General features: G+C 38.9%; 1 protein-coding gene and 1 long non-coding RNA gene across 19 annotated transcripts in view; one reads left to right on the forward strand and one right to left on the reverse strand.

Moving 5' to 3' along the window:
- The window catches only part of Tm1 (tropomyosin 1), a 38,424-nt gene that overhangs the window by 5,386 nt on the left and 19,806 nt on the right, over positions 1-13,232 (forward strand). For 3 of the 18 annotated variants that reach the window (XM_011633897.3, XM_089079430.1, XM_011633890.3), the window contains exon 1: positions 298-1,506. The exons of 4 other annotated variants lie outside the window; for them this stretch is intronic. In XM_011633897.3, the coding sequence (XP_011632199.2) occupies positions 691-1,506 (816 nt within the window). In that variant the 5' untranslated portion in view covers positions 298-690. Of the gene's footprint in view, positions 1-286; positions 1,507-8,605; positions 9,160-13,232 lie in introns of those variants that run through there. 11 more of the 18 variants (XR_016139834.1, XR_016139835.1, XR_016139833.1 and 8 more) reach the window with 8 other exon arrangements.
- On the reverse strand, positions 6,776-8,268 carry LOC148936131 (uncharacterized). Its single transcript, XR_016139839.1, has 2 exons — positions 8,139-8,268; positions 6,776-7,301 (listed from the first exon to the last, which is right to left on the reverse strand). It is a non-coding gene; the product is annotated as an uncharacterized LOC148936131 (long non-coding RNA).

The following is a 13,232-nucleotide window of genomic DNA, read 5'->3' on the forward strand; positions in this document are numbered from 1 at the left end:
GAAATTTCGCGTAGCGGGCAAATTTTATGTCAGATAATTTATTTAATATATATACTAGAATATTATATTACAAAAAAGTCCAGTAAATCTAGATCTATACAGTGTGTTGAATGTTAGCAAAAAATTCGAATAATAATTGAGGACCTCTTGATCTAACCTCATTAATCGACGAAATGTTTACGGCGAATTACCGGCGGTCATCAATGCAAAAGTGCGCCGATTGATGGCGCCATATATTTGCGCAAGCGCAACCCGCGTCGACGCGCGGCACATCCATTTGTCCTCCGCGAACAGTCCGTTCGCGATACGCGTAGCTTTCGCGTCGTTCGCTCGGGAATCTTCGGCTCTGCCCCTCTCCATGCGCCGTTTAAACCGCGTGGAGGGGATGACGCTCTTGTTCGCTGTACGCGCGAGCGAGACAGATAGAGTGTGTCTGGTGCACGGCGCAGAACGGCATGATTCTATGCTCCGTGTATGCGCCGCTGTATCGCCGTATGCGGCGTGTGCGTGACGAACCCGGTGGACAGTAACGACGCTGGCGCGGGGGAGAAACATGCGTCGCGACCAGTAACAGACAAGATGGCGGAGTGCCTGGTGCAGTGGTAGTAGAGCGGTGCATATCGCACGAGCCGCGTCAACACGGGGGGCTTCGGGTCGTTGGCGAGAGCTTGACAACAGCTGGAACGTAACATGGAACGTACGCTCTCGGCGACCGCGAAACGCCGCGGTCACCAGCATCATCCGCGGCACACCACGCGACGACGTCTCGATGCCTCCAGCAGAGGACCCGCGCAGTGTGGCCCTGCTGACGCTGCCAGGAACGCTACGTTCATCGGCGATGAGACGTCGTCCGCGAGCGTGACCGTCGACGATCGACTAGCCGCGACGGACCCACGTCCGTCCGTATCGCGGATGACACTCGGCACGAGATGGCCAACGCGGATCAACGAAAACGAGAACTCGAGAATCCAGGTTCTTAAGGAAGATAAAAAAACGGAGGAAGAGGAGAAAGAAGGGGACCATAGGGACGACGACGTCCGACAAAGGCTCGCGCAGTGTAGCCCGGACGTTCCCGCGCTCGGCGAGAAAAAGGACGCTGAGCGCGGATCTGAGACGCAGGATCGGACGAACAGAAAGAGGAAATCTCCCCGATACAGTCCACGTGGGAAGAACGCTCCCGATGATCGTAACGAGAGTGACGATCCGGATAGCAAGAGCAACTCGCCCGAGCCCGAGCACGCGGTCGCGAGGGCACGCGGCGACGGGAACTCCGATGACGAGTCCGCCAACGTCGAGGAGGACCCGGAACTGGCGGAGCTCGCTAAGCTACGTTGCCCCAGCGAGCGCACGGAGGTCCAAGCCGAGAGGGAGGCCCGTAGGCGAAAGAGATGCGCTGACTATCCCGGCCTCGCCTTTGGCTGCTCCATATTCTCCAGCGACACGATGATGAAGTTCAGTCTGATAAAGAACGAACTCCAGAATATCATGGGCAATCAGCTGAAGCGGGTCAGTATCGCGCACGCCATATGACGACGAATGACGTATCGCGATAGGTAAATGAACGCGTCTAAAGGTCGTCGAGACCTTGATAACGTCGGTCAAGAGGTTCTCAGGGTCAGCTGGTATTCCTCCGGATTTTCGGCGAAAGTATCAGACTCACGAAACAACACTTTGAATACATTTCATTTTTCTTACTTTTCGATCGGAAAAATTATTCCGCGGGGATTCGATAGATTCACGTTCTTTATTGTTTATATACGGCGAGATTAATCAAAGAACTGATGCCGATGAAGCGTAAATGAAGGCGGTATATAAAACTTGTAATATTTTAGGATCGTCAGCGTAAAATCGATGATAACAACGTAACTTGACGTTATCAAACTATCATTTCTAGATAACATCTCGACACATTTCATTTATATTATTCTAACTATTGCAAAATTAATAATATACGTGACGCAACAAGAAAAAACAATTATTCTGCAAGTTTTTTCTTGTGAATGTAATACAAATCCTTTATCTAAAATTATCTAATTTGATTTTAAAATTGATTGAATTAAAAAATGCTAATGAAATTGCTTTCGATTTATGATACATTTCTTTTCCATTTTGCGATGTATGTTTATTTCTGCAAATGTTGCAAAAATTGCGTGTGAACATGAATTACATAAATGGCAATACCGAGATTCCAAAGATTCGCGGGAAATATATTCGATATCTCGAATTTCGTTTAGTAGAAGATAGCCTTTAATAACAATTGCTATTTGACAATGCACTTTTTTCAGACGATCAATTAACAAATCATTAAATGCGAGCATTAAATAAAGGAAGAAAACGAACGGACTTCGTGCTCGTTGTGTTACCGATAAAACGTAGTAGGCGTTTATTTGCAATTAAAATCATGCGAGAATTGTCACAATCATTTTCATTCGCGACGATGTGAACTCGGCTCGGCTCGGCTTAAGATATTATACAATCGAGAAAAGATTTATACAAATGCACGTTCTGAATAATTGCGAAATTATTTAACGTATATGGATTCTCGAAAATAAGCATATTGAACCAATACATATTCATCTCTATATGTGTGTATAAGTAAATATTATTTATTTTTGCGTTACATAATTTTTTTTTTCACTGATTTCAACAATCAGAATGGTTTATATCGAAAATTTCAATTAGCATTGCTCTATTACATTATTAATAAAAAGCGAAAAGCGAAAAAAGCAAATAATTAATGATCTAAAATTATCAAATTAACACTTCGCCTACATTATCGCGATAACAAATAAAGATTTAAGGATTAGATAATAAAATGATATTATTAACTTTTATAGCAAACCGACTTTGATATCTCGTACGATATCATGCACATTTTTCAGAGTGAAAAGCCATTATGTATTTCGTAACTCCTTTAACTATGTAACTGATACACGAACATAAATTGTTTCGCTGTTTGACGGGATAATTTCTATATTTCGACTCAAATTATTGATCTGAATTTATCGGGAAATTTTAATTAAATTTTGCGTTAAATTTTAGGTATTTACTACATTGAAGGTTTATTATTTCTAAAAAAAGATATTAAAAAAGCCGAGATATATCGAATAATATACGAATTCTGAATATTGGCAGCATTACGAATAAAAAATCTTGTTACAAGCAACATCCCTGGATGGACAGCCGAGAAAGTTCTTGCTAATGACGAGCGCGAGATCCTCTTGACGACGAATGGCATTTATTATTAGGGTTACTGAACGAGGACAATAGGTTACGCGCACACGAGTCTCTCGCTCAATTCACCGATAGAAAGCCGTTGCCTGCCAGATAATGTTTTACGTATTATCTACTCTAATTCAAAAACATCGAATCTCTTGTGTTTCTGTACTTATCTGATTTTTCTTTTCAGAATTGGAAGCAACATTCACATTTATTAATATCTATACTTTGTATCAATAATCTTATTTCCTCAATTGAATTTAATTTGTTTTTTTACCAAATAATGCATATTATGAATTTTAATTACGAAAATTATTCTACTTTCTCCAAATTATTCTTTAGAATAAAAACTGAGATTACGTCGCATTTAACCTTCGTATGTTTATTATTCAATTTATATAATTCGCATTTCATGAATTAGATTTTATGAGTTTAAATTCAAATATCGTTAATCCGATTGCAATCTCACTTGTGATTTTGCTTTTGGAGTCAAAATTAATATTATCATGTCACTCAAATTTTAATCGTATTATAAATTTACAATTGCTATATAAATAATCACGTATGTAAATAATTAAAACGTGAGAGGCTATACTGAATTTCTTTCCGAAAATGCATTTTCCAAGTTACATTTTGTGCCAGAAACTGTCATGTTTATTAATTGCTATCTAATTATGGAAGTTTAAAAATAGAAAAATAATATAAAATAAAATCTAAAAATAACTGTTATTTTAGTAACAAGTAAAATTGAAAATAAACCGAAGCAAGAAAAATATTTTTCTCGCTTTACGTCACCTCCGCGTTACATCGGAACACGCGGTATACTTAATGTAACATACGCATTATCGAATCATAAAATATTGAATATTATATGGTGTATTATGAAGCTTCAATAGCATCCGGGATCGTTATATTCGATCGGATATTCTATCCATTTGTAATACATGAAAACCAATTGGAAGAGTAAGATAGTCATAAAGGCAACATAATTCCATCTTCTTTATTTACACCGCGCAATTCTCACGTAATTCTTTATTTGGATTCAATCTTTAGATTTGGAAATCGTACTATAGCATTCAATGACAAGCGTTTGAATCTCATTGACAAATTCTCTTCTTTATTGCGAGAATTAAATTTGTCCGTCGTTCAGCCGTCTTTATTTTTGTAACACTCAGTAACACTCAGTTGAATCTCTCTCGACGATGATCGACGCTATTTGCTCGTCGTCATCATCGGACAATGGAAATTCTTTCCTCTGATCGCTGGGATCGTTCCTCTCGATGATGCTTCCGTCACTTCTTTTTCGGGGCCCCGCCCTTTTGCTTCTGGTGCGTCTGCTCAAGTTTACATCCCACGATCCGACTCGTCAACATTCTAAAAATACGTGACGGCCGTGATCCAGCGAGACTTTTATTCGGGAGTGCGGGACCAGATTGCGTAAGTTCTTGCTCCCGCTCCCAGAAGTCTGCACGAATAAATCCGGAGCGCGTCTAGAAAACGCACCGAAATTCCGTGCAAAACGCCAGCGTCATTTCGAGAATCCGGAACATTCCGATCTCATCTCATAGACGGTATTGAAAAAAAAAAAAACAACTTTTTATGTCCATCTCTCCCTTAGATCAGATTAAGATGCCAGAGATTTTTATATACATTTATCATTATTTTTTCTTAAGTAATATTGTATTTTAATTTAACGCAATTTGTGAGTTAGTGAACCATACAACTTAAAGCTAGTCTTAAATGGCAAGAAAATATCAGTAATGAAAGACGTATCAGCGTAAATTGAAAACCCATTTCTGTCGTGTCTCCACTTGCGAAACATCGCTTCGAAACGCCCACGTATGATGCAGGATTTGGCACACGTGCTAATTTTATTCGCTTTCGACTCATTATCGAGCGACGATCTTTTTCATCGCTGTTCTCTTTTTCTTATCATTTTATGTTTATATTTCACAATTTCTCGACTGTCTCAATATGCTCGACGATCCTAACATTCATCGATTGATGTTTGATGACTATGCGATTTGCGACACAAATGAACATTTTTTTCTTTACTTGGTGAAAGCCAAGATAACAATCAGAATCATCGTATGTTTTATAAATAGCATAGGCCTGTTTTTGTCGAAAAAAAGAACCTGTTGATTTCTTAACGAGATTGAAACAATCTCAAATCGTATATAATTTCGATAAGCGCGAATGATTTTTACTGAAATTTTGAATTATTATAAACCTAAAAATCGAAATCGAATTGAATTGATACTAATCTAAAGGCACGGATATAATTATCATCTTAATCCATTTTTAATGGTTCTCAATGAAACTTCTTTATTCTATCTAAATGAATGAAATTTATAGTTGATTAGCATACTAATGCATCAAATATAAAACATTTAATAAATATTAACAATAAATTACATAATAAATAAATAAATATATATATATATATAAAGAAGTATATATATATATATACTTCTTTCACGCTGCAAGATAAGAAGAACAAGAAAGGCTAGGGAAACATTTGGAAAGGATAGCTTTCTCAACAGAATTGGAACAATGCCAGGTTAAATGCCGTTTGGGAAACAGATGCGAATACCTCCTGTCGGAATTTTAGATTAACAAAATTTATAATCAGAAATATGCCAAAATTAACGTGCGTCGAAAATGAACATTCCGTTTTGTAAACTTGAGTTAGAATTTATTGGACTTCACGAATATAGTGTACTTTGATTTACAAAACATCAGCAAGATTTTATGCAAAATATTGATATCTAAACTTGAAGTGAAGTGATTCAAGAGATTAACATCGCGTTAACATTTGAAATTATTCATGGAAAATTAATTAAATTATAGTTAATTATTTTATAGTATATGATCAAAAATTTTTATATTTTTAAAAACTTTTATACTTCTAAAGAGATTTTCTTAATCAAAATAATATTATAAAAATTTAAATTTAAATCAGGATTAACAGGATTACGCAGAAACAGTAAACAAGAATCATTCTATTAAAAATGTAAATCGCGATAATGGAGATTAATTACGATCGCGTGCACGTTTAATTAAATATCAACGGTATATTAATTACTAGTTGTACAACATGAATTATATAAAAATAGACTACAATAAGGTTGTTTCAATGTTCCGATCTACAACAAAAATATAAATATGATATGAACAAACGACGAAAAAAGTGATATGAGTTATTATGATAAGAGTTTATTAACGTATGTTCAGTCTTTTACGTTTCGCTTTGATGTGTTATATTGCACTCCTTCATGCTTATCGCATGTTTCTACAATGACGAAAGATTTGCGTCATATTCAATTTAATCGAAACGTGAGGGACATCCGTAATCATACTGTAGTGCCGAGTGCATCGTATTAATTAGAATCAATATGTAATGCATCAGGTGTCTTTAGTTCGAATGACAGATTCAAAGAAAATTATCGCAATAAGCTTTGTAATGAATTTATGAACTTTAATTACATACGAGCTTAGCTGAATTTATATTTATATCTTAATTATCTTCAGAAATCAATGTGCAACAATGAATTAGTTTATTTTCTTTTTTTTTTTATGTTTATAATTAGTCATCGAACTTTAATTTCAATTGCTTTAGAGATAACGACATTAATTTAAATAACGCTTCTCGCAAACTTGAAGAGAAACTACAATGATCAATAGAGCAATCAGGAAAGATTTATATTCTTCTCTTTGAGTGACCAAGTAGCTAAATGCATGCGTTATCATTCGCGTCGTTTCGTTTCGCAATATGGAAGTGACATGATTTCAGCATCTGAAATTAACCTTGGAAATTATCTGACTGTACATCAGCTTTTCTGTGTGACATTCCTTGTATAATATCAGTTTTCGTTATCGTATTAAAGTGCGATTAAAAAATACGCATTGCACAGAAGAGTCGATATACAGATAAGTACGTCAAATTGCAGCTACAATGGATAATGACAGTATGTTGGTATTGCTCTTGAGCGGAGGAACGCATATATATAATTTAGACATCATCATCCGAGCTGCCACGTGCTGAATGTATCAAACGCGTTGCTGCGAGGTCACCACGCAACCTATAAACCAGAATTGCATTACTAGAGGGGGACGACTTTATCGTGTTATAATTTCTAAAGGCTCGTGAATGGTTTCGCGGGAGAACAGCTTTATAAAAGACATTCATCACAGAATGCTACACGTGTCGATACGCGACGCGGTATATTGGATTACGAATCAACCTCATTAGATTGCGCTTTTTTACAGCGCGGAAATACAACTCCGGAATACGAACGGAGAACAAGCGTTTGAAATTCCCGCTTTAAGGACAGAATGATTCGAGCGATTCATCTCGCTTCTCGGACTGACCAGAGGAGGCACTGAGATCGGAGCAAGTTAAATGCGAATTAAAGCGCGTTCGGCATTCACATTCAATATTTAAATCATTTCATTGATTCATTAATCATTAAATTTGATTGATTTGCTCTGTAAAAAATGTTATCTTGTGTTTTCCAAAATTTCCAAAACTTTTTTTTTAATTTCAACGCGGAAATTTATTATGAAATAATGCAACAATATTATATCTGAGCTATTCGTATCGGAAAATAAATTATTATAATATAATAATATATAATTATTAAAAGTATAATGAAATAATGAAAATGATGAAAATTGAAATATATTTAAGGCTGGTCGAAGACAATTACCAATATTTAGAAAATCATTCAACTATTACAATAATTGATCCACTCTAAAGCTGCGCTCATCTCGATCAAAATTAGATAAAAGAAAATGTAATCAACCGAACCATTTGCTTGTATAAGCATAAGAGAAAATGAAAAACAGAGATAAAGAGAGCTAGCAAGAACGAGGGGAGGGGCGGGCGGGGGACGGTAGAATAACTCGAAACAACGTACGAATTGTTGTCGGCTCCAGCGATTCGAACGGCTGGGCGCGCTCGCGACGGGCGCGGTATTTCCGGGGCTTTGCGCGCGGCGACACGTCGATCGGCGTAGCGATACTCGGGCGTACACGCGCGCGCCTCGCGATTTGTGCCGCGGTCGCAAAAACGGGTACCGGCGCGGTCGACGCGCCGTGACGCGCGACGCGTAACAGGCGTGGTCCGCCGATGCTGGTCGTCGTCCGCTCGCGGACAACCCGCTCAGCCACCGTCCGACCGGCATCCGCGGGGATCGTCGTTATAAAAAAAAAAAAAAAAAAAAAAATCGGACCGGCGGCTCACCGGCGGCCCTTGACGCGCGAGGCGCAGGGTCGCCGGAGGGACTACTTGACGCACGGAAGGACGCGATGCGCACGCGCGTCACGACCGGTGGCGGCCATCTTGCGCTCCAGTCAACAGCGGTGGCCGCCACCAGTAACAGCAGCCAGTGGTCGTCAGTGCACGACGCAGCTCCGGGTTGCCCCCTACGAAACTCTTTCTGTCTGTCTCGCACGCGCGCACGCACACACACCGGTCGTCCCGAAACACACGCCCGCACGATACATACCGATCGCATCCTCATTCGCGTCGCGCGTTTGTGCGTCACTCGATTTTTTCGTGGCCGAATCCGCGTGAGAACTCCACGGACCGGCCGCGTCATCGTCGTCGTCGTCGTCGTCGTCGTTATCGTTGTTCCGAGCGTTCCGTGCAGTGTGCGGTGTTCTCCTCCCGCACATATACACAGACACACGAGCAAACACGTACACGGTACACACGGTGCCCTTCCGATTCGCGGCCGTTTTTTGCCGTGACACGCTACATCATCATCGCGGCGCGGGATCCTCTACTGGCCAGCAATGTCGGCGCAAGTGCAGGGCACTCTCCTTGACGTGCTCAAGAAGAAGATGAGGCAAACGAAAGAGGAGATGGAGAAGTACAAGGATGAGTGCGAGGAATATCAGAGGCGGTTGCAGGTGGAAGTGATGCGTCGCGAGGAAGTGAGTGAACCCCGAGATCGTCATGCTCCTTTCATGTGTCTTCTTCCTGCCGCGAGCACCGACCCTCGGAAACTTTCCAGGCGTCCCCCTCATCCGCAATCTTTCTCTTTCCCTCTCTCTTTCCATCGCTATCTTTCTTTCTCACTCTTTCATTCTCTCTCTCTTCCTCTTCCTTTCTCTCCGCTGCGATAATATCGTGACTTCGCGAGATATCAATTTCGGCAATAATCAACACTGAGCCGGCGGTACACGAGAGCCACCATTGCCTCGATCGCTCGCCGATGATAACGGAGAAAGATCCGTGCGGATAACTCGCGAAGAGCGAAATTATCTGCGAACAGGTTTCTTCCAGGCGGTACATTTTATTGATCTAGATACGAACGGTATACAAATTCCGAGGAGAAAAATCCAAGAATTTCTCTGCGCCGGGTTCCCTTCGACCATCCGATCGCGGCGAGGAATGCGAGTGGCGGAATATCGGAGCCGGCGTTCGCGACGGTTACGGAATCGATCGCGCGAGTGTCCGACACCTCGTCGCCGTCGCCGTCCTCGTCAAGCTAAGTCACGACGGGCGGGTGCGAGCGGGGCGAGAGGGGAGAAGGGTCGAGAGCGCACGCCGACTCTCGAGACATTCCTGATACACCGGCTGAGGATCGGCTCGTCAGAGGCCGCTTACCCCTCCGGACGGAATCCCAAGTGTGCAAGTCAAAATATTAACGTGGAGCTTTGCTCGCGATCGACCGAATCGATCACTGTCGAGCTTGCTCTCGACAGCCCGTCACAATCGTCGATCTGACCGAGCGAACCGGATATCCGTGCGAATCGGACCTTTCGGGGACGTATGTCCGGATGTTATTATCGAAACCCTCACGCGCCGCGATTCTCGGCCAATTAAGCGCCAGGTAATTTGAAAACAGATAAAAATCTTTATAAACAACGTCCGTGGCCGAAGTGGAGCGATTTCGTTAAGTCAATATGAATGAGACTCAAAAAACGAATTTTCGACATAATAGGTTCAATAAAGCTCTTTATAATGAGATATTAAGAATTTATAACTGGAGGTATTCATCGGAGATTTATTCTCCACGATATTCGTCATGATACATAAACTTTCTAATCGACGAAATTTTAGGAAAACCATATGTATCGAATTTAGTGAATCATACGATTATTGATTCATCATTGAGTCTAAATATCCACATCAACAAATTTATAGATAATGCGAGTTTTTTTTTAACAATTCAATATTGCGTATTTGAAATATGAATAATAATATACACATATAAACTGTCTAATTATAAAGTTATATAATATTAATTATCAATTATCAACACGTATTTAAATATATTAGTTATCTGTACTGCATTTATCTTACTAATATATGTCTTTCGAAAAATGCTTTCATATGCAGCATTATTGTACGAGTTGATCTGTTATATGGAGCAAAATAGCATATATCTGATAACAGATAAGCAAGACTCGGAAACAATTGCGAAATATACTTTAAAGAAACTTTAATTATCTTCAGTGAATCGTATTTGCGCTATTAAAGTACTCGATAATGTTTTATTCCTTAAATTTTTCAGATTCAATGTGTTAAACGATCGGAACTTTGAATAAATGTGCGTAAAGAAATGAATGTTCAATCCATAGTTTTTCACAAACACGTGTTTTATTTATAAAAGTTTTTTAAATTTAGCTGTACCTTTCTTTTTGTAAGATGTTTATTTTTGAATCTCATTGATTTTCAGTTTCAGTGACTCACTTTGATTTATCGTTTTAATTAATACATAAAACTTTATTAAATATATATGTAACTTATTACCAGCAACTAACTAAATATAATATAAAGGTGTATTGAGTTGTGGGTTTAAGATTCCTCCAAGAAGAGGCTCCGTTAAGTTTTTCTTATGATAAAACTTATGCCATATTCGAATTATCTGTTATACTGCCTACACATGTTCGTTTTAAAAGATTATATACATTTCTCATAGTATTTTTTATGTGAACATTGAAATTCAACTTGTATATGTAGAACTATCTTTCCATTAATGCTTTTTTTATGTCTTATACATCATAAAACATCATAATTATATGTTATTTAGAGAGTATTAAAAAACGCTTCACCTTTCATTTAAAAAAAAAAAAAAAAAAAAAAAATTTGTGATTCGCGGATGTACAATAGTTTCATACAAAGGTATATTTTTAGCAAAGTTTTTGAAATGAAATTTGAATCGTGACGTTTTACGATATGTAATTATGTCATGGATACGATCGTTAAGAATTTTTCGCGACGAGAAGATGAGATCATTACGGGAAAAGCTCGGAAGTTGCAATATATTAAGTCACTTTGCCTACTTTACGAGCACGCCAGCATGCGTAAAAGCATACAGCTACGTGGCACAAGTGTGCACAAGTGAGGCGAGCCGGAGCCTCCCGGTGAGCGTTCATCAGCCTCGATTTAACGGATTTATACCACAATCTTGCCTGGTTTCTCGCTCCTTTTTCGTTCGCAAACGGCAACGTAACACACGCGCAACTCGACAAGATGCACGAAGACGTCGGGCATCAGAGTTACAATCGGCTAATCCGCAAAATCACTCTTGACAACAAGTGCGAACGTGTTAAGCCCAAGTTGTGAGATACACCGCGACACGCGTGATATTAAAATAATTAAATCATCCTTCAGCTATTTTCAGCTATATTTGAGATTTTTAATATAAGCGAAGAATATAAGCTACAAAATATTTGTAAAAAAAAAAACTGCAGTTTTGAAATATCTAATAATTTAAAAAAAAGTTTAATATCTTATATTTAGAAACAGAAATGGAGATATTTAATACATTTCTTGTATTAAACGCTTTATTTTTTTTTTTTTTTTATTATAAATCAATAAATAACTTACTAACAGTAAGTACTTGAAATAGTTTCTCAATTAATTTAGGAAAGATAATTCTTTTTTATAATTGTTTCAATAAACTTCATGCTTTTCACTAGTAATATTTATCAGTCGCTTATTGTTGTACATTCTGCTTGAGCAAATATATGTCGCAAAGTGTCTGTTGTACATTTGCAGATATTTAATAGCGATTTAAAGTAGAGATATTTAAAGTAGAATATCTCAATTACATCCTTTTTCCATTACGTTATCAATTACATATCAGTATTTATTTCAGGATAAAATATTATGTAGCATTAAAAGCAACTTTCGCAAATATTTGCATAAAATGCCGGATATGTCGTTCCTATCGTGTAGAATGTAGATACATTTGTTTTGTCACCAGACCGTATCGAAGAAGCCTATCAACCGTTTCAATATCCTGTCGTATTTTAGTATATTCTTTCAGTATATTCTAGTATCTGCTAGTATATTCTAGCCATCTTTTTGCAATTAACTATTTTCTACTTGTATATCATGTACGAAAATCTATTGCATTTATAGGAGACATAATGAAATATAAATTCCATATACGTTAAAGAATGACATATGTGATAAATTTTCGTGAATTTTTCCTGTCGTCGGCTGCAAGACTATACTTCCATTTCAACGTGATGTAACGCACACGCTTCATTTTCCGGTGCAGCAATGCAAAAATTCATTGTGAAATTCTAATGCGCATTCGCGGCAGACTGCATTCGATAGTGTGTAGAAGCGGCACGTTTTAAAGGCCAACATGACAGACTCGATCAGATCGCATTAATACGCTTTTGTCGCGGAGCAGCGAAGTGCATTACCGCGCGACACCGTAATTTTTCTTCCCCCTCCCCTCCCCCCTCCTCCTTTTTCGATTCCGACGCAATGATAATGAGCGATGCGCCGTATCATAGGTTGATTCAATTATAAACTATCGTCGTTCAGAGAGGATATGAAGGCGCGATAAGGCGCAAGTCTTATTGATTTGCTCGCACATCGGCGGACTGATCAGGCGCGAAAGCGATATCTCGTGGATTAGGAGTGACCGTATCTCTATTGCCGAGAAGTTTACATAACAGAATGCCGATGTCTCCCTCTCGACGTTTCATGCGACGCCTTGAAACGAATTTACAAACAAATGGCAGTCGCGACGCGACTA

Source organism: Pogonomyrmex barbatus, unplaced genomic scaffold (genome assembly GCF_055798465.1).
Source record: "Pogonomyrmex barbatus isolate J1 unplaced genomic scaffold, ASM5579846v1 scaffold3, whole genome shotgun sequence".
Lineage (NCBI taxonomy): Eukaryota > Metazoa > Arthropoda > Insecta > Hymenoptera > Formicidae > Pogonomyrmex > Pogonomyrmex barbatus.